General features: G+C 42.7%; 1 protein-coding gene across 3 annotated transcripts in view; it reads right to left on the reverse strand.

Annotated features, from left to right (window-relative positions):
- The window catches only part of LOC137527425 (V-type proton ATPase subunit S1-like protein), an 89,100-nt gene that overhangs the window by 40,379 nt on the left and 22,505 nt on the right, over positions 1-26,216 (reverse strand). For 2 of the 3 annotated variants that reach the window (XM_068247940.1, XM_068247939.1), the window contains exons 2-4: positions 21,545-21,707; positions 5,523-5,566; positions 3,099-3,160 (exon numbers count right to left, since the gene is read on the reverse strand). In XM_068247940.1, coding sequence (XP_068104041.1) covers positions 3,099-3,160; positions 5,523-5,566; positions 21,545-21,678 — 240 coding nt within the window. In that variant the 5' untranslated portion in view covers positions 21,679-21,707. The remainder of the gene's footprint in view (positions 1-3,098; positions 3,161-5,522; positions 5,567-21,544; positions 21,708-26,216) is intronic. The other variant, XM_068247941.1, reaches the window with a different exon arrangement.

A 26,216-nucleotide genomic window follows, 5' to 3' on the forward strand; every position in this document is an offset into this window, starting at 1 on the left:
AGTGTGTGTGTGTGTGTGTGTGTGTGTGTGTGTAAGTAGGGCAGAAACAAGCAGTAAATCATTCCTCTGTGAATAGTGACAGAGAAGTGAAACCTATCTATATAGTACAGCTCTGCCCCCTCCCCTGTCACCGTCGTTTATAAACAACAGTTTATAAACAAAGCATTTTTTCACACAGGCTGTGCTGAGATACCTCTGAAAAGCTTTCTAGTGTTGCTGTCTAAAAGCTCTATAGGTAAGAGAGGTTTACAGAAGGACAGTTTCTTTGATAGTTGTTCTTTAAGGGAGCCCTTTTGGTTCAGAGCTCAGACAGACTGCCACCTCTCAGCTGAAAAAAAGACCTCTGTAGACCTGAGTCCCATTTTGACAGTTTGATAATGTAAGGTGCTCGTGCTGTTTGCAGAGACAAAGGGCTGTACAACCATAGTATGACATGTCTGTGAGGGCCAGGGTTAGGCAACTTCTCCAGCTGAGTGAGTCCTCTATTAAAGTTAGAAGGATCAGAGGCACAAGTAGCCTTATGAAGGCTACTCAATTGGAGATAGATCCAGAAAGGGAATTTTTGGTGAGGAGTTGATGTAACTCACTGACACTTTCAAGGTTCCCGATTCAGGATATCACATTGGGATGTGTTATGCCTAAGTAGAGAGACCCTTGCTTGTCTCTTATACTGGATTTAAGGAGCACTAAATAAATTGTATCGATATTGAACAGGAGTGCAGACCTTTATTTGATTTAACTCTTTTAAATGCAGTGACGTTTGAAGGCCTGGAGATCAAGACCATCCAATATTGGCTTCCATACTGGATTTTCTGAATCTTTTAATGATATTATGAATGATCCACTTGAGATTGTTATACTAGTTGCCTGTGAAGTGTTTTACACAGTGGTGCATCCCTCTTCATCTTTGCTTCAGAGAGACTCAGTTCTCTGCGATGTTCTTATTTCTAATTATGAAACTGACTTGTTAAAGAGAACCCGAGGTGGGTTTGAAGAATATTATCTGCATACAGAGGATGGATCTGCCTATACAGCCCAGCCTCTGTTGCTATCCCAAACCCCCCTAAGGTCCCCCTGCACTCTGCAATCCCTCATAAATCACAGCCACGCTGCTGACAAACAGCTTGTCAGAGCTGGCTGTGTTTATCTCTATAGTGTCAGTCTGCTGCTCTCCCCGCCTCCTGCAGAACTCCGGTCCCCGCCTGCATCCCTTCCCTCCCTGCTGATTGGAGGGAAGGGACAGGGGCAGGGACCGGAGCTATGCAGGGGGCGGGGGAGCAGCTGAGACTGACACTACAGATGTAAACAGCCTCACAGCATGGCTGTGATTTATGAGGGATTGCAAAATGCAGGGGGACCTTAGTGGGGTTTGGGATAGCAACAGAGGCTGGGCTGTATAGGCAGATCCAGCCTCTGTATGCAGATAACATTCTCTAAACACACCTCGGGTTCTCTTTAAAGGAATACTATCGATTCACATATTTTTTTCAATTGACACAGGAATTGTTTGGGAAGTGCTGCTAAGTACTGGTGTATAAATTTTAGTAGCAACTTTTGTTTACTGTTAGCAAAATACTTTCAAACTTTACTGACGCCAAAACTGACGGCTGACTGAGCCATGAGGAGAGGGGAAATTCCCCTCACACTTGATCAGTTAACTCTATGTGTAACTCTGTGTGTGACAGAGAGAGAGCTCCCAACAGCTGCAGCTCCTGTGTCCTGTGTTTCTGACTGACCTGTCTGAAGAGAGCAGAGGAAATGTAACTAATTCTCACAGCTTTTCATACTGTTTTTGCTTTCAGAGTTTGATATGTTTGATATTTGCTTTCTGTAGTCTGATATGCAGCTCTGGCTGTGCATTGAAGCAGACACCCCTTCTGCAATTGATTTGTCCCAATATAGCTAAATCCTACCCTCAATAAATTACAGCTTTTGCCTCTGATATTTAACATGAAAAGTAGGAAAATGTTTACACAGCTACTTAGACATTATTTGCACACTGTCATTTTAGAACACATGGGTATCGATAGTATTCCTTTAACTTTTTTTTTTTTTTTTTCCTTTTTCAAACTCAGCTATCCCCACCGGGTTATATCCTGATTGTCTTAAGGCAAAAGCCTTATATGTCAGGTACTGGTTGCATCATTGTTTGAGAAAAAAGAAAAAAGGATATAACACAGTACCATTAAAAATTAGTGAATGATTAATCCGCACCTCCCCTTATACCCCACCCCTCTCCCCATACAACCCCATACACCCAATATTCATAATCCATACTTCACATTCATACCCCAAGTAGGCTAGGTTATATTAGGCCACAGTCACCATGGTCCCTTATGCCATTTTGTCTCTGTATTTCGGCTAATCGCCAGTCTCCCTCCTCCCTAGCCCGTACTTGATGGTCCCGCCTATATGACCGCAAGGGGGTGTAACCCCTTAGGTTACCCCAGATTTCTCTTATAAATTTATATTGGTTTGAAGTAATTTCTGATGTCGGGGTATTTGATCTTTCGTATAAGTTTTCCATTCCCCTAAACCATTCTAAAAAAAGGAGGCGGCCCGGATTCTTCCAGTTTTTAGCTATTATTTTCCGGATATATAGGGTACCCACTGTTATCAAAAAAGTGCCTTCCTTAGTCTCCTCCTGTCCTGTTATACCAAAAATCGCATTAATTTTGGATATATTAAAGTTGGTGTGTACCCGTTGTTTACCAAATTCTATAAATTCATTCCACAGGGAAAGTTCATTCCACAGGGGAAATTCATTCCACAGAGTATTCCTTTAATTAACTCGATTAGTTATAACCTGGTGCAATTTTTAAGCATTGCACAACTTTTCCAATCTTTTTTTTTTGCCCTATACCAACTTTATTGTATTGTATTACTTTTATGAAACTCATTTCATTTCGTTTTCTTTTTTTTACATTACACACAGCACCCACGCTTTTTTGGGGGGGAAGTGGGGGTTTTAAATTGCTATTGTGCGTATGGGTTTTAGTGTGGAAAGGTTCAATATGTAAATGATCAGTAATGCAAATTCAGGAATGTGTGGTCTGTACGATATGTGTGTACAGTACACTAGATAATATTTATCTCACCTCTTTGGGTTGTGTGTGGTGTATTTGATAGCCTTGTTCCATGTTACGGAATTTGGGAAATCCTGAGAAAAATAACAGACATTTTTAAATGCATTCAATTTGCTAAGCACAAAATAAAATTTTAAGGTCAAACATAAACTGGGTTTGTACATTAAGAAGAGTAGCTTTAGTATCTGTAGGAGATATATCAAATTCAGTCAGGCTTCTTTTCCATGTATTTTAAAAGTTTTGCCACTTTCCCAGCTTAAAGCCAATGGGTACCGGTAAAAAAAAGAAAAAGTCAGATACTCACCTAAGGAGAGGGAAGGCTCGGTCCTAATGAGCCTTCCCTCTCCTCTCCCGGTGCCCTCGGTGCTGCGCTGGCTCCCCCGTTCGCGTCCGCCGCCACAGGGACTTCGGAGGTCTTCGGGAGCAATCGGGCTTCCGAAGACGGGCCGCTCCATACTACGTACGCGCGAGCGCATCATAGAGGGCGCTCGCGCATGCGTAGTATGGAGCGGCCGCGTCATCGGGAGCCCGAGTGCTCCCGAAGGCTTCCGAAAGCTCCCGAAGGCATGCGGAAGTGGCAATATTTGACCGAACTGGTCGAATACTGCCACGGGGGATCCTGCGCAGGACCGGGCACCGGGAGAGGAGAGGGAAGGCTCATTAGGACCAAGCCTTCCCTCTCCTTAGGTGAGTATCTGAGTTTCTTTTTTTTACCGGTAAACATTCACTTTAACACCCTAGCTAGATTATTATCAGCATGAACTTTTTATGTTATTTCTGTGAATGTGTGGGTTACTTCCAAGTTGGTTTCCTCCCTCATGTCAACAATATGTTATCAGGTCTGCCCCCAAAGTGGCTTTAAACTGTGGTTGGGGCATGAGGTAGTGAGCCATATGAGGGACACAAACCCAGACATAGACCAACATCGGAAACCTGGCTGCCGCTAGATGGCGCCGTTGCCAGACAAAATCAGGCACAGTGCCAGCGCCTTCAGTGTTGGACTAAGTCACACTTTGATCACCTCTGGCCCCACCGTCTGCCACTGCACCACGTAATATAAATATTATGTGGGTCCATTTTGGGATGTCACTAAGTTGACATGGCTGGATCTAGTGAGGCACAGCATTCCTCCATGTGGATCAAAGTGTCAAAAAACGTCTGATCCCCTCCAGCACCAAGCAAGCAGTATCGTGTAATAATGAAATTACGCTGGTGCCTGCAAGAGGATGTAGCTACATCACCCAAACTGGCAGGGCCACCTCCCTCTATTGTCAGCAGAGCAGGATTATACACCAGGCAACCTAAGCAGGTGCTTGGGGTCTAATGATTGTCAAGGGGCCTACCTGCCACCTTCTTTGACCTCTTTCCACTTCAGCTTCAGTGATGTATAGAGGTGACCCCGTAGCAGTACTATACATCACTGGGCACCCATAGGGTGTTGGTTCCCCCATGAAAATAATACAGCAGACTGCACTATGATCTATCTGTTTGTGTTCTTCTGTTTTTCAAAATCTGCTTCCTGAGTACCTGGATAATCAGTGTCTCATTGTGGTGGACAAATTTGATGCTGTGCGGAATCATTTGGATGTGACTGAGGACCAGTACAGTAGAAATCCTAAGGAGCATCAGCATTGACACTCATGTGAACTATATGGGTAGCTCACTCTATGAAAACTGTGAAATCTACTACCTTGCCTAGGGCCCCATTACATATACAGTAAATCCATCTCTGCATGCCAGGTCACCTCCTCGCTCTAGAGAGCAGAGGTACAGACTCTCCGGATCACCGCTGCCTACGCAATTTCACAATCACCCATGTCCTCCCGAGCACACCTAAAAATATCAAATGCTGGGGGAAGGGGGGGGAGGAGGGACGTAGGTGAAAGCAAAACTGTATTGGAAAGAGTTAAGTGACATAATTTTTTTCAATGTATTCTGTAAAGTGGCAACACTGCATTAATGAATTAATACAAATAATATTAGGAAGAATACCACTTTAGGCGTTTTTCCCACTGCCAATGCATCGCACCTCAATGCTAAGAACAGCCTTCAGGGATTACCGCAGCAATGCACAGTAATCTCCCTTCTGGCTGCAGGCGCAATCAGGAAATGAGGCTCTCTAGCGATCACTTCCTGTGGCCAAAATTTGAATTGCATGGAAGTGTATTGAACAAATACACTTCCATGCATGCGCGCCGCAAAACGAACGGCGAAAACAGTGTAAAACGGCAACAGCGTTGCCCGACAATGCACTGTTGCCCGTGCCTCACATTCACGACTTCCGGCACATCGCACCGCACCACGTCAGGTATGAAATGCCCCATAGACTTTCATTGGCATAGCGTTACCCTGTGGCAAAACAGGATAACACAACGCACCAGTGTGAAAGGGGTCTTAGGCTAGATGTAATTTTGTGGCGTATGTTTGCACACTTACCATAATTCCAAGATAATAATTCATCCTCATCACCAGTTGTTTGCCTGTTATAAAACATACAAAAATACAGTTAAAATATATATATATTTTATTTATTTATTTATTTATCACTGTATCTGCAAATGATTGGAAAGTACACATTTACACATTCTTGTAAGACATTAAAAATATGTGCTTTTCTATACTACCGCAGATTGCAAACATACATCCTTTACAAATAAATGTCCAGAGCAAAAGGTGATACATGCCCGGTCTGCTCAAATCACTGAAGGTGGCCATACACCAGGCATATTTTTATTTAGCCATTTTAAACTTAATCAGTTTTGTTGATTGATTGTATTATTTGAAAAATAACACCAATCCACCATACACCATTCAATTCGTTATAAAGAATCATCAGAATTTTACACCGCAGCCGATAGATCGAATAATCAGAAGATTGAGGGGAATTCAATCATTTTCCTGATCAAATTTGATAAGAGTTTGATGAGTTTGAAGAGTGTCTCGTCCATATACTGCAGTCCGTTGAGCATCTGTCTCCCTTTATCATGTGTTACTTCCCATTTTCAGCCTTCTCTTTCTTATGTAGCAACCCCTCTTTTATGTTCAGGTACCCCTTGGCCTGCAGCTGCCCAAGGCCCGGGCTTTTGCGGCCTTTCCAGAAATCCGGCCCTGGCTGTGTTCTGATCAGCAATCATGGGGTCAAGGAGGACAGGTGAAGCCTCTGGACCATTCAGAGTCTTCTCACTATTTAGGCAGGTATCAAACTGTAATAAAAAGGACCAAGACAGTATAGCTGCACTCTTGAAATTAGTTTTTAATAGTATAACTACTAGTCAAACAACAGTATATACCACTCATGTGGCACAATGTGCATCCAAACTACAATGTTCATTCCGTGGAAAAACTCACATAAATCCCCTAATCCTTCTCTCACTTTAGTTCCAAAAAATTGTATAGGAATACAATGTCCATCAATAATAACAAAGGACTGTATATAAATCCAGCCCACGCAAATATGACCATTCACATAGTATTAAAGCATATAAGGCCCAAAGACCGCAGTGCTGCCATATAAAATGCAAAAAGGTTGGATGAAACTTGAAAGAATGTGATCGCCAAGTCCATAATGTAATGAACATACAAATAGTAACGATGCATATAGACCTAGTGGCCAATATTACCCACTTGTATGCCAAAGGTTGGTCCCAACCTGAAAGGCTGTAATCGCCAAGTCTATAAGGATTTAGCTGAATTAGTATGATTGAACTCATTGGGCCTGATTCACAAAGCGGTGCAAACTTTTTAGCGGACTTTTGCGCGCGCAATTTGCCGCGATTCGCGCGATCGCGCGAATCGCGGCAAATTGCGCGCGCAAAAGTCCGCTAAAAAGTTTGCACCGCTTTGTGAATCAGGCCCATTACGTCCAAAGTATTGAACAATAAAACATACGACCTGAGTCACAGTTGAAGCAGATAATCATGCCTGCATCCACGTGTAACCCGGAAACAGTGGTCACAAATGAACTTTCCTTCTTTTATCCGGCCAGGGAATTTGTAAAGAGCCCGGTTACGATTGCTCCAGATGCCATAGTGCATAAGCAAAGTCCTGATTGTTGTCGCTCCTGCCGGAGCAGTAAACGCACCTCTGTATACAACGATGTGGAAGCGCACCCATACAGTTTTCCAGAGTCTTAGGTCATATGAAACGTCAATGCATTTTGCCCCGCCTCTTTGGGGCTTCCTCAGGATGTGCTGCTTACTTACATCATTAATTGCCTTCTATTTATACGCAGTATATTCCCCAATGTTTGTTTTTAACTATTTAAAGCACTAAGGAAGATGTTGGTGCTATATGAATAGAAAATAATAATATTATATATAATAATATAATAATGATAATTGTTGGCAAAAATAATATTGTTGGCAACATCCGAACCAACATTCTTTAGTATTATCACTTGTACTCGCTGCTGCCATCTTGTGTTCATTTTGAATAATGACTGCTAATCATTCCCTATTACTGAGTATTGCTATTTTTCTAACTTGCTAACTTTTCTGAGGTATCAATATATATATGTTTACTATTTTTTCATTATTTTAGTATGGCATATTTACTCCAGAGGAGCCCATAATAACCCCATGCATTAATGAAGGAGAGAACGACCCCTTTAATAGTCAAATAAAAAAAATCTCATAGAAATCAGCACATCATGGCCGGGTACACCTTAATATTTATGTCTGAATTTAACTGCAGGCACCTGGGTAACTAGTCTTTAAAGCAAACCCGAGGTGGGGATCTGAATTAAATAAACAATGCGACTTGATCCGGGGGGCCTGGACATGGAAACACAAACGGGGAGTGAAAGGGCATTCCTAGGAACTGACTAGGAGAGAACTGCCACTTCCTACCCACTCATAATCCACATTCTACTCAGTCGAGTATTATGGCAGTGTAGTGTGGGGACCACAGGGGGAGCTGGACTGTGAGAATGGTCCTGTAACATACGTCACAGCACCACACATAAAAGCAGGTAAACCAATGCTCGCTTCTGGGGTACTTTAAGTTACAAGCAACATAATAGAATTTTTTTTCTAAAAAGCATCTATGCCAGAAAGCCACAAGAGATCCTGCAAATGCACTGCCAAGCCCATTACTGCAGTACAAAGCCTCATAACTAATCACCTAAATGACAATCATAAGATTAATTACAGCACAAGGCATAATAACTAATTATTACAGATTATCTAAAGCAAAATGTTCTTTTTTGTTTGGATAGACCCTAAAAAAAGTATTAGGTTTTTATTTCCAGTTCACATTGTAGTTCACATTCTGTTGCTCTCATGGAAGGGGAAAGAATAAAGAAATGAAGACTTTATTATTCTGAAGACTAGTAGACCAGTCTAGCCTGGTTAGGTCAGGAGAATTTCAGGTGTTTCAAAGTGTACGCTTAAAGAGAAACTCCGACCAAAAATTGAACTTTATCCCAATCAGTAGCTGATTACATGAGAAATCTATTCCTTTTCACAAACAGACCATCAGGGGGTGCTGTATGACTGATATTGTGGTGAAACCCATCCCACAAGAAAAGTTCGAACTTTTGGCAGTTTCCTGTCTGTGAACCTTGTTGCATTGTGGGAAATAGTTGTTTACAGCTGTTTCCAACTGCCAAAAAACATGCAGCAGCTACATCACCTGCCAACAGTAAAATGTTCACTGGAGTTCCTCTTTAAACTGCAGAGCACAAAGGGTGTGTGGTAAAAAGGGGTGTGTCTATGCACTGGAAAGTGGGCGTATTAATATGGGGTCATGGTGTGCATGAACTTAGCAGTGGTGTAATTCACAGACAGTGGACATCAACAGCAAAACTTTGAATAATGCCTCCTCTCCTTAAAAAAAGATGCACTACTTACTATACATATAGCAGATTGTGAACTCTTCTGGAGGACAGTTAGAGTGACATGACTATGTACTGTGAAGTGCTGCAAAACGTCACTGATATAAATACATAACAATATGGTAAGGATATTAGACTATGACAGGATTGGAGTGTGAGCTCCTCTAAGTACATGGAGATGACTATGTACTCTGTAAAGTGCTGCAGTAGATGCCAGTGCAATATAAATACATAATTATATGGTAGGACATTAGAGCCAGAGCACACAACACCACCCCTCCTCCCACAGATAGGGGAAAACATTCAAAATGGTGAGTGGTGGGTGGCGGCACACGACATGACAGGCACATCCTCTCCCCTATATATCCCTGTGCACTCCAGGGGCGATCACGGCACATCATTACCCATTGGTGCTGTCCCAATTGAAGAGCCTGATACTGTAAGTGACTGCAACATAGGAGTAAAGTAATTTATGGGTCATTTTATTCTGGAAGAAATGTACTTCATATTTGTATGTGTTTACAAGTATTTAAAATTTTATAGTTTTCGCGAAAGTGGTCCTTTAACCTCCCTGGCGGTAAGCCCGACCTAGGGTCGGGCTAGCCCCGGCAGGGGATACCATGCCCCCATGGGTTTTTGTTTAAATAAAAGTTGTGCTATATGCCTAAGCTAGCACTTCGCTAGCTAATTATGTCCCCTAAGTCCCTCCGGTCCCCACCGATCGCCCCCGATCACCGCCGTAATACGTACCCCCCAGGGATGTTGCAGCCTCCCAATCAGCTCCAGGTTTCACTATGGGGAGGATCGGGACTGCGCACAACGTCGATGAAGTCATGTCATGTCTGATCGTCGCCATAGCGACGAGTGCAGCTGGATCGTGAAGCTGCGGTTCTCGCGGGATCGCAGAGGGGTAAATATTGCCGGCGGCGATCGGGGGGTTTAGTTGGGTGCCGGGGGGCTTGGGGGACATAATTAGCTAGCGAAGTGCTAGCATATAGCGCAACTTTTATTTAAAAAAATCCTCCCGCGGACGCAGCCTCTAAAACTGGGACAGGCAGGGTTAATGGCTGCAATACTGTATGCAATGCAGTCATCATTAACTCCTCCTCGGCTCTAAGTGCAGCTGTTAATTCTTTCTGGTTGCCAAGTGCAGCCATTAAAGGGACTCTGAGCTCTAAATAAAAACGAAATTAGTACTCACCTTGGGCTTTCTGCAGCCCACCCTAGGTCGGGAGGTCCCACGGCGGTGTCCTGGCCAGAAATTGCTGCCCGGTGGCTCCCAGCAACACTGGGCCGAAGTGTCGGGCTCCATCTTCCGTAAATGTCACGTCTGTCGTCACCACGCTGGCCGCCTCGCGTCATCACGGCGGCCTGCGTGACAGTACTGCGCATTCGCGGTTTAATCGCGCATGCGTAGTACTGTCACGCCGGCCGCCGTTATGACGCGAGGCGGCCGGCGTGGTGACGACAGATGTGACGTTTACGGAAGGAGCCCGACACTCCGTCCCAGTGTCACCGGGAGCCGCCGGGCAGCCATTTCTGGCCAGGCCCTGGGAGAGGAGCTAGGACACCACCGTGGGACCTCCCAGCCTACGGTGGGCTGCAGAAAGCCCCAGGTGAGTACCAATTTCGTTTTTATTCAGAGCTCGGAGTACCTTTAATTTTGCTGTGTAGACTTATACTTGAGTGAATAAAAAATTCCTGCATAAGAGAATCGAATATTGGAGTCGACTTATACACGAGGTAGACTTTTTGGCAAAAATGTATGCACTGAGTGGGATATATTTTTAAAGGATACCTAATTACTAGGTATGTTATTAGGCGCCACGTGTTTAGTTTCTTATGATACCACCCTTTAGTCGGATTATGAACATATTTTTTAACTTGTTTACTTCGTTTTGGCATATTACTTTATAAATGTTTATCTTTATAATGGTATGAAAACACATCTTTCCACTTAAAGTACCAATAATTAACCTTTTTTATTTTGTACTTGAAATGATGAAACTACAAGACTGCTGTAGCGTGAGTTTGATATGACACTCTTGGTCCCAGTGTTTTTCTTTTCCACAGCTCAGAATCCACAACACGTTATTTGGATATACTGTATAAAACAATTATACAAGCCAGGAAAGAGTTAACACTTTAAAATTCATTTGGTGTAAAGGGATTAGCATCACACACAGCAGCAACGCTGCTAGTAACCACGCCGACTATCCATGGAGACTGCGGGACCTCTGCACTCCCTCACAACTTACACTGTAAAGAATAAACACTGATTTACAAGCTCATAGCACCACCACAAGGAGTGAATTATGACTATATTCTATGTGTTGTTTTTTTTAATATTACTAATATTTTATCTTTGACTTGAGGAACAAGTAACCTTGCAGTTGGTTTTGATAAGGAATGTGTTTAAATGCATATGTTCAATATGGCTTAAAATGGGACATGCTGCCACTTTTTGGCCATTCCAAAGAAAGAATGACACAATGTAACCGCTCATTCCCCATGCCTTCCACTCGTGTTAGCGTTTGCGTTGGGGTTTTTTGTAGCAATTTTTTTTTCGATCTTGGTGCTTGGGTGTGTGTTCCATTTTGTGAAAAACGTTTTTTAAGCGCTTTTCTCGAGTTTTTTAAATTCACTCCCTGACGCAAGTCAGGAAGTGAACTTTTTGACCCGGAAAATAATAAATACAATGTATTTATTCTTTAAACCGTGAACGCAATCACCCCACAAAGCGATTTTGTGAGCGTTTAGCGCTTTTCCTGTACCTTCCATTATAGCAAAATCGCCACAAAAATGGTCCAGGCACCGCTTTGCTGAAAGTACGGCACACGAACCGCGCTGATGTGAACCTTCTCATAGACATTCATTGCACAAGCGTTTTGAAAAAAGTCTGAAAACGCCTCTAGTGTGAATGAGCCCTACAAGTGGTTCACAAATCCTCCACATTGTCTGTAAATGTTTGCAGTCTTTAACCTAAGTATTCCAAGACAAACAAGTCCTTAAAATTCAAAGTGCATCTCCTGATTTTAAGACACTCAGGCAAAAATCTGAGAGTTAACAATAATTATTATTAACCACTTCAGGATTCGGCGTACGCTTAACTACGCCCCTGAATCCTGAAGTGGATTGCATTGGAAGTTCCATGTCAGTTCACGGAGCGTGTCTCGCAGGGTACATGTAAACACACGGGGAAGATCTTCCCCGGTGTTTACATATATACGGCGCTGCTGCGCAGCAGCGCCGTAGAGGAGATCGTCGATCCCCGCCCTCTGATTGGCCGGGGGCCGCCAGCACCTGATAGGCTGAAGCCTATCCTATCCGGCGCAGGACGGAACTCCGTCCTGCGCCGCTCACAGAGGGAGAGAGAGGGAGGGAAGGGAAAGGAAGCCAGGAAGCGCTGCGGAGGGGGGCTTTGAAGAGCCCCCCCGCAAGCGCAATCAGACCCCCCTAGCAGGACATCCCCCTAGTGGGGAAAAAAGGGGGGGAAGTCTGATCGCCCTGGCTGCTAGCTGATCGGTGCTGCGGGCTGGAGAGCCCCACGCAGCACCGATCAGCAAAACCACCCCCTGGCACAGAAGTGGTTAAAGGACCACTATTGTGAAAAATTGTAAAATGTAAAATCCATGTGAACACATGCATATAAGATATATATTTGTGCCAGAGTAAAATGAACTATAAATTTATTTTTTCCTCTGTCATCTTACCTATTGGACAGATCAGTCATGTTCTGGACTAGTCTGTCCTCTCATGGGCAATTTGGGGGTTTTCTTTTAGGCCTCTTTCACACAAAGACGTTGCGTTTTAGGTGACGTTAAGGTTGCATAACGTGCCCCTAGCGCAACGCATGGTGGTGTTGAAGTTGGACGTCAGATTGAGCCGCGTTATGCAGCTCTTGGTGCGCTGTTTTCGTTCTATCTATACTGATAGAACAGTCGCTCCAGGATAGTGATGGGAAGTCCGGATCTTTTCAAGGATTCGGATGATTCGAATCGGATCTTTGAACCAAATCATTTGACTAGGGAAGCAGACTGGGGGTGAAGTGACTAGCAGGACACGACTTTCCCTGCAACATTCTGTATGTTCTTGTTTCTTCCAGACAGACATCCACTGTGAACCGAATCGTTCATTGTGAAGATCCGGATTATTCGACTCACAAAAAAGATCCGGATCAAATGAACGATTCATTCATGATCCGGATAACACTACGAGTCCAGGTTAGGTCACCACAGTGCAGTGAATATTAATTAGCCATGTGGCTAGTCACTGAGCATGTGCAAGCAGTCTAACATAGCAAAGCCCTGTATACCGCACAGCATGCTGCACTTTTGTTCAACGTGTACCATTAAAATGTAACGCAACATGGGCACTGTGAACCAGCACATTGATTTTTCATTGCTGTAAGTTGGGCTGCGTTACAGGCTGCTCTAACGTGCGCCTGTAACGTCCCACTGTGAAAGCAGCCTTAAGGCAGGGGTCATACTTATTTGAATTGCATGAGTTTTGCCTGAGTCTGGAAAACGCATGTCAAAATGTACAAAATGTTAGTTTATGAGCCGCACAAAAAACGCATTGTCTGCATTTTTTAATGTATTTATAGGTGGAAAAAAAATCGCTCAGCAAGTTCATTCTTTCTGCATACTGTATGCAAAATGCATGGTTTACTATGGGGAATAAAAAGCACCTGCGTTTCAGAAAATAAAAGGGAAAAAATTATTTAAAGGGATACAGAAAAAACCTTTTTAAATGTCTATTTCTCCCGCTCTGTGGCTCTGATATCCTGCCCAAATGGGGCGAGTAGCAGGAGGGGGAGGCTCTTCCTATTGGCTGTCTCTTTTGTCTGTAACATTGCACCCCTTGCTGATTATTGGCTACTGACAGCTCTAGCCTGGTGATAAATACCGAACATCTTACTTGGTTTTCTAATCTAATGCTCTATTCTTTGTGAATTGACATTTCTTGACTTTTCCTGAAGTATTTACTGCACAAGTCTTGTAAAAACAAAACAGAGGACACCGAGAGCCCAATAGTGCAATATTGTCTGGTAAGCTCAATATATAAAATAATGTCAAAGGTTATTATACTCACAAAGGTGGGTTACCATCACCACTTGACAGGCAGGTGGGGAGTATTAGTACCTGACCCCACTCAGGTATAAAAGTCACTCTCTGTAGATAGGAAAATGGGGAAAGAACCCCTCCACCAGGGGTGGACTTAATAGTGCTGTAATATGTACGAACAGAGGCGCCAAGCAGAGTAAAACAATGTTCTAAAAATGATAAAAAGAGGGAAGTCGAGGTGGACTTACCTCCCTCTGGTAGTGGACATATACTCAAATGCAGAGTAAAAATATATATACAATTTATTCACAACTCCATAAAATTGCAACGCGTTTCGCGGTCAACAGTCCCGCTTCATCAGGCAGTATAGGAGCATAAAAAACTGGTTCAGGTCCATAAAGCGTGTTAGCGCCTCTGTCACGCTTTATGGACCTGAACCAGTTTTTTATGCTCCTATACTGCCTGATGAAGCGGGACTGTTGACCGCGAAACGCGTTGCGATTTTATGGAGTTGTGAATAAATTGTATATATATTTTTACTCTGCATTTGAGTATATGTCCACTACCAGAGGGAGGTAAGTCCACCTCGACTTCCCTCTTTTTATCATTTTTAGAACATTGTTTTACTCTGCTTGGCGCCTCTGTTCGTACATATTACAGCACTTACTGCACAAGTCGGTCATTTTACTTTTCAGTGCAGTAACAGCCTTAGTAAATTAGTGTTTAGGAAGATGTTCGGAAAAATATGTTTTCTGCGTTGCTGAATGTGCTAATGCTTAGTGAATTGAAGCCTACTTGTGTGATCTAATTTGAGGGATGTGATTTTTAAAAATAGCCCACAGCATTACATTAGCAATAGCATTACAAATCACAAGCACTGCTAGTGGGTCCCAGGCCTCAGAAGAGGAGAAATAGGAGTTTCTGTTTAGTTGCCCAATAGATTTTTGTTTAGTTTTCTTCACATTTCCTCTGGACATAGGTAGTAATAAAGGTAAGGCAGGGGTAACACTGGAGGTGATTGCACATGCTATCCCTGCATGCAGAATTGCATTGGATGTGACAGCCTATGTTAATCAGTGGGCTCGTTCTCATGTAAATGTGATTCCCAAAATGAAAGAAAAAAAAACATAATACATGCAGTACTTTCCTGCATACCATGCGCATTCCACCTTGATCGTGTCTATGTTTAACCACGCCCGTTCCAACGCAGGTGAATGCAGCGTGTAGGAATGAAGTGGGTAATTTTGACATGTTGTAAGTTTGAACCTTCTCTACCTAAATCAGACTTCTGACACAGTGCTTGACAAAAATCTATGACTGGGGGGATGGAGCATACAGTATGACAATAGTTTTTAAAATACAAATTGATAACAGTACTTTTTTATTTACTTTTATACAGTATTAGCTTTCATAACACTTACTGCACTGCGTCGCACAAAAATTCTGCATCCCGTTGCAGAAGCAGTGATAGCCTTATAAGGCTTTTCTGCGTACGTTTTCTGCACACCAAGTGTGTTTCTATGGAGAAAAAAACGTGCGTTCTGACAAAATGTACAGAATAATGATGTAGAATGTCCGTTTTTTTCTCTGAAAAACACATTAAGTGTGAACTAGCCCGTTGATTAACATGAGTTCTCAGTTTTTCTGTGCAGAAAACGCGTACGAAAACTGTCAAGTGTGTTCCCTGCCTCAAAAGGCTAGTAAAATCGCAGTTATGCAACGGAAATGATGCAAATTACTTGCAGTACAAACTGTGTATAACACATGAAGGTAATCCTAGATTTGTTTTAAAAACGTCTTACTGCAATTGCACAGCCACTGTTTCGCTCCCCATTTAGCAATAAATAAAACTTACACGATCTGATATGACGCAGGTAGATCAAACATTTGTCATCCAATAGCATACTATTTTTAATAGGTCTGAGCCCACTAACGCAGCTGTGTCCACTTTAGGCATAACTGACTTAACTGCATTAGAGGGCTCAGGCCCTAACCCAGGCATGGGCAAACTTGGCCCTCCAGCTGTTAAGGAACTACAAGTCCCACAATGCATTGCAGGAGTCTGACAGCCACAGTCATGACTCATAAAGGCAAATGCATTGTGGGACTTGTAGTTCTGTAACAGCTGGAGGGCCGAGTTTGCCCATGCCTGCCCTAACCACTGAAATTACCAATGCACTCTTCTTAAAGCAGATCCGAGATGAAAAACTAACTATAACAACTAACTTGTCTATATAGCTTATCTAAAATTGAGATAGTTTGCACAGCAAATCTAGCTGCAAACAGCTTAAACAGTATATGATTATTCCTTCCTGTGATACAATGACAGCAGCCATGTTCTGCTTGTCATATTACACACAGGCAAGCTGATAGCATCTCCAGCCCTCAGCCTGTGAAAAGTCCACTCTCCTCTCCTCCTCTCCTCTGCCTCTAAAATCTCTGGCTAGTAACACTTCCTCCTCCTGCCCAGACTGAGCTCCCATAAGCCCTTGCGACCTGGCTCTTATGAGTGCCAAGGCACAAAAGGAGCTGTGGGCGAGGCTTGTTTAGTTTTAGGGAATTAGAGTATTACAAAAAAAAGTATTTGGCTTAAGGAATGCCCTATAAACTATATGAAAGGAACCCAACTATTCAATGCGTAAACGTTTATCTCGGATCCACTTTAATTTTGCACATAGGACATAACACAAGGTAGCACATTAGCACAGTTTACAAGCAACTACTGCATAGAGCACCACATCCACCTGGATTTTTCTCTATATAAAGTTAATCAAAGTATCAATACAGGAGCATTTGAGATAAAGAGCTTTGCTATACTATATACATAAAAAATACTATATAAATCATGATGTTGTTTATTAGTGTGATATAGCACATGGAAGCAGACCCTGTTAGAGCTTTTTAGTGACACTGGTTGGTTAATAAATACGAACGTCAGTCACTGAAATGACATGGTTGGCGTACTGATTAGTAGTTGTCTTCTAAAAATCAGTTTATGAGGGTGTTTGATTTGGGGACTGAAGATTACTACTAGGTGGCTGGAGATTGATATATTTGTCAAAGCAATGAAGTATATCAATCTTCAGTTTATTTCTGTAGAACGGATGGACGGCCTTCAGACTGGGAAGCAAGGAGTTCAGAAACATTTGCTCTTCGTCTTGAATGGGAGCAGGAGATGTGATCTTTTCACCAACTTTTATTAACAAGTCTTTTAGATCTATTTGGACAGTTTCTCTTGCTTTTGCATTTGTTTTATCTTCTGTCTTTTTGGCTGCTGCTGAGATGTAGAAATCCTCAGGTCTTCCACCTCTTGTTTAGTGGGAACATCTTCTTCTGAGCTAGTCCCAACAGAAGCAGCTGCCCTACGGAAATCAGTTCGCTTTATTAACTTAGTGCACATTTTCATAAAGATATACCATTTCTGTAAAATAAAATCGTATTCTCTAATATGCATTTGCTTTTGTTACATAAAATCTGCATATTTTGTACTGAGTTGAACTAAAATTTTGCAACTTATTAGCACTACAAAAGGACATGCCTTCCCTTAGTGTGAAAACGTATACATAATTGTATCCACTGTATTAAGGTGCATACGCATGCACTATAACTATCATCTGAAGGAATCGGGACTCAATCTCTAGGGTGACAGTTTTAGGCACGAACTTATACAGCCAAGAGACCAAGAGAGTACTGTTTCTAGGGGTAGGGAAGGCAGCTTCTCCCAGGTGGTGTAAGCATGGGACTGATGCATGGCAGATCATTAAGTGACCACAGTGGACATCTATACATACACTAGATTATTCCCTGAGATAGCCCAAAATGGCTGCCAAAGTCAGTCCCGCACATGTACAAGGCTTAAAGAGTCACTGAAGCGGAAAAAAAAATGATGATGTAACGATTTGTATGTGTAGTACAGCTTAGAAATACAACATTAGGAGCAGAGACATAAGTCTAATTAATATTGTTTCCAGTACAGGAAGAGTTAAGAAACTCCAATTGTTATCTATGCAAAAAAGCCATTGAGCTCCACGACTTTCAAAGTCACAGAGAGCTCTGTCTTCTGAAGCTTATTATCTCAAGTTTCAGCCACTGTATTGTTTTTTCTTTCCTGCAGAGAACAGTTCAAAAGTTCATTGGCCTGCTCTGTAAAATCATTTAGAATGCTGAGTAGTGTGTAAACTACAAATATTAGAGAATGATGCAATGCTATAAAAAAAAAACTATATAACTGAAAATAAAAATATGAGAATATTTTCTTTGCTACTAATGCTAACTTTAAAGGGAACCTAAACTGGGAAGGAGATGGATTTTTCCTTTTAAAATAATACCAGTTGCCTGGCTTTCCTACTGATCCTGTGTTTCTAATACTTTTAGCCACCACCCCTCAACAAGCATGCAGATCAGGTGCTCTGACTGAAGTCAGACTGGATTAGCTGCATGCTTGTTTCAGGTGTGTGATTCAACCACTATTGCCAGGGAACTGGTATTGTTTAAAAGGAAACATCCATATCCCTCTCAGTTTAGGTTCCCTTTAAAGCCATATTTGGTGTATTGTGATTATTGGGGCTAATATTTTAAAGTGTACTCAAGGTGAGATTGATATGGAGGTTGTCATATTTATTTCCTTTCATACAATACCTGGCAGTCCTGTTGCTCTTCTTGCATCAGTAGTGTCACAATCCTGAAACAAGCCTGTGGATAATCCAGACCGACTTGAGTCAAAGCTCCTGATCTGAATGCTTGTTCAGGGTCTATAGCTAGTATTAGAGGTAAAGGATCGGTAGGACAGCCTGGCAACTCACATTGTGGAAATAAATACTGTATGGTAGCCTTCACATTACTCCCACCTCCGGTTCTCTTTAAAGGACAACTATCGGTAAAAAAATGTTTAATGCTATATGTTAGGGCACACATTACTACATGTACTAGGGACAATTTATTCTCTCACACAGCTCTACCTCTCTGCTGTAAAATCATTCCAACATTTCCAGAAAATGACACCTCTGCAGGACTAGACCATTTTCCTGCACAGTGGGTTTGTTATCAACTCCTCAGTGTATAGTCAAGAATCACCTTGCTGTGTGTGCACCTCAGTATTACCTGCAGCATTTGATTAATCTACCCCATTGACATTTCTTCTGTCTAAGATACCATGACAAAGGGGGACCCTGTGAAGCCCCAAAACGATCCTCGGAAGCTGAAGATTTTATTTATATGTTCAGCATGGGACAATAAATTTATTGATCCTGGAAGCAGTGTGCAGAATCTTTTCTATACTTCTTGGATCTCACTTGGTTCCAGCACCTGGCAAAACTCAGTAAGGTGTGCAATCTTTTCTGACCAGGAGTGGTGTATACACATCTCCCTGACTTCTAGTTATATTACAACAGAATTACCTACCTGTTAATTTTCTGATAAGCTTGTCTACTGCCTCCTCTGACTCTTCTGCATGCTGTGAGGGGAACACAGTAGAGGCGTAGCAATAGCCATAGCAGCTGCTATGGGGCCCTGGAGCATAGGTGGCCCAGTGGGTACTTAACATATACACCATTAACTTTCTTGTGTTTCTCCCCCCTCTGACTTTTGTCTCAGTGCCCATAAACTATGTGCAGTGTTAATTACATGAGAATGTTAATTGCCCAATTAACTCATATCCATAGGGTAGGGACAGGTGGCATTGCTTGGGCTTCTAAAGGTCCCCCGCAGACATCCTTTGCCCGCGCAGCCACTCACCGATGCTCTGGCCCCGCCTCCGAGTCACTTCTGGAATTTCAGACTTTAAAGTCTGAAAACCACTGCGCCTGCGTTGCCATATCCTCGATCCCGCTGATGTCACCAGGAGCATACTGCGCAGGCACAGACCATACTGGGCCTGCGCAGCATGCTCCTGGTGACATCAACGGGATCGAGGACACGGCAACGCAGGCGCAGTGGCTTTCAGACTTTAAAATCTGAAATTCCAGAAGTAAACCGGAGGCGGAGCCGGAGCATCGGTGAGTGGCTGCGCGGGCACAGGATGTCTGCGGGGGACCATTAGAAGCCCCGGGTAAGTAACTCATTTTCCCCCGACCCCCTTACAGTGTCCCTTTAAGAGTTTTCTACATTTAAAGGCCCCATGAAAGTTTTGCTTTGGGGTCCCATAATCCCTAGCTACAGCACTGGAACACAGTAAAGTATAATTGTGAGCTGCGTGAGGAGTGAAGGATGATTTTAAAGCAGAGAGGGAGAGCTGTGTGAAGAAATAAAGTGCCCACAGCACTAGTGGTAATGTGCACCCTAATATAGAGTATTAAAAAAAAAGTTGTTTTTATGAATAGTTGTCCTTTAAAGAGACTCTGAAGCGAGAATAAAACTCGCTTCAGAGCTTATATATAGCAGGGGCATGTGTGCCCCTGCTAAAACGCCGCTATCCCGCGGCTGAACGGGGGTCCCTTACCCCCCAAATCCCCCCTTGCAAAATCTACGACCAACTCGGTTGTAGATTTTGCTGCTGCTGGAGGCAGGGCTAACGACTGCAGCCCTGCCTCACAGCGCGTCCAAGTACTCCACAGCGTGGCTGGCAAGAAAGGGTATAAAATAAGAAAAACTAAAGAAATGGCCTCCTTGTTCACCTGATCTGAACCCCATTGAGAACCTGTGGTCCATCATAAAATGTGAGATTTACAAGGAGGGAAAACAGTACACCTCTCTGAACAGTGTCTGAGAGGCTGTGGTTGCTGCTGCATGCAATGTTGATGGTGAACAGATCAAAACACTGACAGAATCCATGGATGGCAGGCTTTTGAGTGTCCTTGCAAAGAAAGGTGGCTATATTGGTCACTGATTTGTTTTTGTTTTGTTTTTGAATGTCTGAAATGTATATTTGTGAATGTTGAGATGTTATATTGGTTTCACTGGTAAAAATAAATAATTGAAATGGGTATATATTTGTTTTTTGTTAAGTTGCCTAATAATTATGCACAGTAATAGTCACCTGCACACACAGATATCCCCCTAAAATAGCTAAAACTAAAAACAAACTAAAAGCTACTTTCAAAAATATTCAGCTTTGATATTAATTAGTTTTTTGGGTTCATTGAGAACATGGCTGTTGTTCAATAATAAAATTATTCCTCAAAAATACCACTTGCCTAATAATTCTGCACTCCCTGTATTCATCTCAATTCAGGTTCCCTCCAACAGTGAATTGCTGTATGTTCATGCTTTCTTCTTAAGCTTAATACAAATTCTAGAGTCTAGATTGACTGAGCTATGGGGTCTGGATAATGCTGGGTACACACTATGAGATTTTCTGGCCGATTTACTGTCAGATCGATTATTTCCAACATGTTCGATTTGCTTTCCGATCGATATACGAGCATTTTCTGATTGATTTTCCGATTTAAGTTCAGGGAAATCGATCGGAAAATGCTCGGAAATCGATCGGAAAGCAAATCAAACATGTTGGAAATAATTGATCTGACAGTAAATCGGCCAGAAAATCTCATAGTGTGTACCCAGCATAAGGCTTTACTCTGCGGCTTGAAATGCTTGCTTTTAGTGAAGCGTTAGAAACATACGGACGATGATCCATCCTGGGGAGAAGAAACTGAAGCTGCTCCCAGTACATGTATCTGCGTCTCGTGGAGGATCCGGCTCCGCTCCGGGCCTCTTCCCTTTGAGCTTGTAGTTCTCTTCTGAATGAGTCCTTCATGGATTTCCAGCGCCTATTTAGCCGTTGAACTAATGGACAAAATAATTAACAATCAAATTGATTCAGCATAGGATACTGTGGACATTACAGAAAGTTTACAGTCAGGTGATAATGGTCAGTAAGTATTTAAAACCTCAGTTCAGCACCGAGTTTTATAAATGCATTTAATTTAGGGGGGGAAAAAACTATTTTACACGTAAGTTGCATATCTTTTAAGTTTTACTTATTGCATTAAAAATGTTGAAGGACAACTGAAGTGAGAGGGATATGGAAGCTGATATATATAGTTCCTTATAATTAATACCAGTTGCCTGACAGTCCTGCTGATCCTCTCCCTTCAAAGAGAACCCGAGGTGGGATTTAATAATGTTAGTAGGGCACAGAGGCTGGTTGTGCACACTATCAATCAGAGGGAGGGAAGGGACGCAGGCGGGGAGCGCCGATATAGAGGAGGCGGGGGAGCGGCGGTGACAGACACTCAAAGGTAAACAGCCTGCTGGCTACACGCTGTGTGTCGCTAGCACGGCAGTTTTTGTAACAGGGGACAGCAGAGCACAGGGGGGTCCTGGAGGCACACCATGGGGCAACAGAGGCTGGTGATAGTATGCACAACCTGCCTCTGTGCCCTACTAACATTATTAAATCCCACCTCGGGTTCTCTTTAATACTTTTAGCCTTGAACAAGCATGCAGCAGATCATGTGTTTCTGACATTATTGTCAGATCTGACAAGATTAGCTGCATGCTTGTTTCTGCGGTTATTCAGACACTACTGCAGCCAAATAGTCCAGCTGGTATTGTTTAAAATGAAATAAATATGGCAGCCTCCACATCCTTGTCCCTACAGTTGTCCTTTAAATGTCTAAAGCAGCATTTCACCAGTGCCGAATTCGTCACCACTGGTATACTGGTTCCTGCTCACTCCTCTTTAGGCCTGATTCACACAGTCAAATGCTTTTCTGCAATCATGCAGAAAAGCATTTAACATCTTCTGGCAGCTTTCAGCAGCTTCCAGTGGTTTTCACCTACCGGGGGACACAGAGAAGCAGTGGTAAACGACCCTGGAAGCTGTATGCTGGGTTGGAAAATTTGTGATTGAAACACTGCGTTCGTTCAAATGATCGTAAACTACGATGCAGGCGCTGACCATTCATTTTATTGGGCAGTGCTTAACCACGAGTGGCTGGCGGGAAAAAACCCGCAATCACCCATGGGAGCCAGCCCACTCATAAGCAGGTATGGTCATTGAAATGCATATCGTTACAAGGTGATGCAGGACTGTGTAAAATCTGTATTCAAATGTATGCAGTTTAAATAATGGACCAATCAATCAATATGATGAGATTTGGTTGGTCATTTTTCAAGCAGCATACATTTGCATTAAAAGAGAATTTGTGAGTTACTTTGGTGAATCTTGGCCTATATCTCTTAAAGAAAACCTGTAACGACAAAAAGTTCCCCTGAGGGGTACTCACCTCGGTATGGGGAAGCCTCCGGATCCTATCGAGGCTTCCCCCATCCTCCGGTGTCCTACGGCGGTCTTGCTCTGGCCCTCTGAACGGCAGGGATGTAAATATTTACCTTCCCGACTCCAGCGCAGGCGCAGTATCGGCTCTCCGCTCGGAGATAGGTGGAAATAGACAGTCGCTGTCGGGCCGCTCTACTTTGCAGGCGCAAGTCTCCTGTGCCTGTGTAGTAGAGCGGACCCAATGGAGATCGGCTATTTCCGCCTATTTCCGTGCTGAGAGCCGCAACAGCGCCCCCCGCTGGAGTCAGGTAAGGTAAATAAATGTAGCTTGTCCGGCTTGTCGAGCCTGGATTGCCGGAGACTTCGGGGGAGCCAGCGCTGGACTGCCTGCAGCTACAGTGGAGGGGGAAGCCTCATTGGGACCCTGAGGCTTCCCCCTACCAAGGTGAGTAACCCCCCAGGGGAACTTTTTTGTTACAGGTTCTCTTTAAAGCACATACACATACACCTTTCCTATTACCTGCAGGGAACGGGATACGATCTCTCAGATGATGGTTCAGGGCAGAGCGCTGTACAGACATGGTTGCCTACAAAATGTTTCTTTGGAAGGGAAGGAGGGACGATGGGGAAAAGTGGGTGTGGCCATAACATGATGTGAGTGGAGCCAAATAGTAGCGTAATACAGGTAGTCACCTGTAAACAAATGAGATAGGGACTGTAGGTCAGTTTTCAACCTGAATCTGTTCTCTTTTGTCCCCCTCTCTTCTCCCTGTGCCCACTGACATCTGTATAAATAAATAAATGTTTTTACCTACTAAAAAAGTGGCCACAATGGGCTTTATTTACAAAACGTCTCATAAATGACTTATCACCTAAGTGATAAAAATAACCTTTCAGCACATTTACCAGCAAAATAATGACAAAGTAAGTTGTTCCTGATGAATTTAATTTCAATATGACTTTTCTTATCTTAATTATATATTTTTTTCTCTTTGGGAGCTTAAAAATGTAACATAGATAAGGTGAAATCAGAGGAAAACAGGTGAAAAAGCTTTAGGAATCATGCTCATTATGATAAATGTTCTTTTAAATCTGCAAAAAAAAAATGATTGACTTGCTTGTCTAAAAATGCTAATAGAAAGGAAGATTAGTGATGGAAGGAAAAACCAGTGTGATTTGCAAAATTAAAAACATGTATTTTGCTCATACATTTGTCATTGTTTGCCTGACGGGAGGCGTAATGTAAGCGTGACTGAAGATGGCAAAGTGTCTTGTGCCCAAATGTGTTGCGTTTAAAGGGACTCCGAGCAGTGCAGAAACTACGGAAAGATGCATATAATTTTAAAGCTCTCTTTCTCCTCTTTCCAATGATATATAAATCACCGCCCTACGCCTTTTAATTTTTCGCTGTTTTCGCGATTGAAATTGCCGCGGCCACGATTTCAATCGCGAAAATAAAGAAAACTAAAAGGCGTAGAGCGACGATTTAGGTGTCGCCAGAAAGAGGAGAAAGAGAGCTTTAAAATGATATCCATCTTTCCATAGTTACTTGTATTACACAGGACGACACTTTCCCCAGTGTCAGCAGCTCCATTCAGCACAAAACGTCGGCCTGTGTAATACAATGTAACTATGGAAAGATGGATATCATTTTAAAGCTCTCTTTCTCCTCTTTCTGGCGACACCTAAATCGTTGCCCTACGCCTTTTAGTTTTCTTTATTTTCGCGATTAAAATCGCGGCCGCGGCAATTTCAATCGCAAAAATATCAAAAACTAAAAGGCGTAGGGCAGCGGTTTATATATCATCGGAAAGAGGAGAAAGAGAGCTTTAAAATGATATGCATCTTTCCATAGTTTCTGCACTGCTCGGAGTCACTTTAAGAGCGTCCTCCCTCTTTGTAAGCTGAGAAAGTTGGGAGTTATGATGAATGGGAAGCCATATATAAAACGGCTTTCTCTGGGCAAGATACACTTCCTAGCAGCCATAGGGTGCATATAAGCAGAGAGTTCTAACTCCTACGTCTAAAACTCCTGGCATGACAGGAATATTTTCTGCCAGCAGAACCTGGAGGCTTTAAGATAGGGCTTATATGAGCTTCATTTATGAAAAATAACCTTGCTTTGTAAACAGTTTTCATTATTTACAAGGATGAGAGGAGCCATATTTGCTTTTTAAAGAGACATTGAAGCGAAAAAAAAATTATGATATAATGATTTGTATTTGTAGTACAGCTAAGAAATAAAACATTAGGAGCAGAGACACAAGTCTAATATTGTATCCAGTACAGGAAGAGTTAAGAAATTCCAGTTGGTATCTATACAAAAGAGCCATTGAGCTCCACGACTTTCAAAGTCGCAGAGAGCTCTGTCTTCTGAAGATTGTTATCTCAACTATCAGTCACAGTATTTTCTTTTTCTCTCCAGAGGACAGGTCAATAGTTCACTTGCCTGCTCTGTAAAATCATTTAGAATGCTGAGTAGTGTGTAAACTGCAAATATTAGAGAATGATGCAATGTTATAAAAAAAACTATATAACTGAAAATAAAATATGAGAATATTTTCTTTGCTACTAATGCTCTAGTAATTATCCGTACTGCACAACTAATTCATTATATCATAATTTATTTTTCGCTTCAGTGTCTCTTTAAAGGGAACCTGAAGTGAGAGGAATGCAGAGGCTGCCATCTTCCATCCCTAATAAACAATGCCTCTAATACTGTAAGTAATACCTGTGCTGAAGTGTTCTGGTAAAATGGTGGCTACTGTGATATGTGTACATTAGTCGTTACCATTCTTGCCGATCACTCTCGTGCCCCTCCGTTCCACTGCAAAAGGGCCCTTTAGCGGCCACGACTTGTCCAAGTCGCCAACGTTAAAGTCAGACATACTATGTTGCGTATGCGCCGTATGTCTGATCTGCCTCCTTTGTGACCATCCCTTCCCAGCTCCTACTTACCTGCCATGTGTTCTCCCATCCAGACTGGAGTACAAGGGGGTGGATCAGGCATACTGTGCATGCATAGCGATCACTAATGCATTTTGCAGCGGAACAGAGGGGCACAGGAGTGA

This window comes from Hyperolius riggenbachi, chromosome 1 (genome assembly GCF_040937935.1).
Source record: "Hyperolius riggenbachi isolate aHypRig1 chromosome 1, aHypRig1.pri, whole genome shotgun sequence".
Lineage (NCBI taxonomy): Eukaryota > Metazoa > Chordata > Amphibia > Anura > Hyperoliidae > Hyperolius > Hyperolius riggenbachi.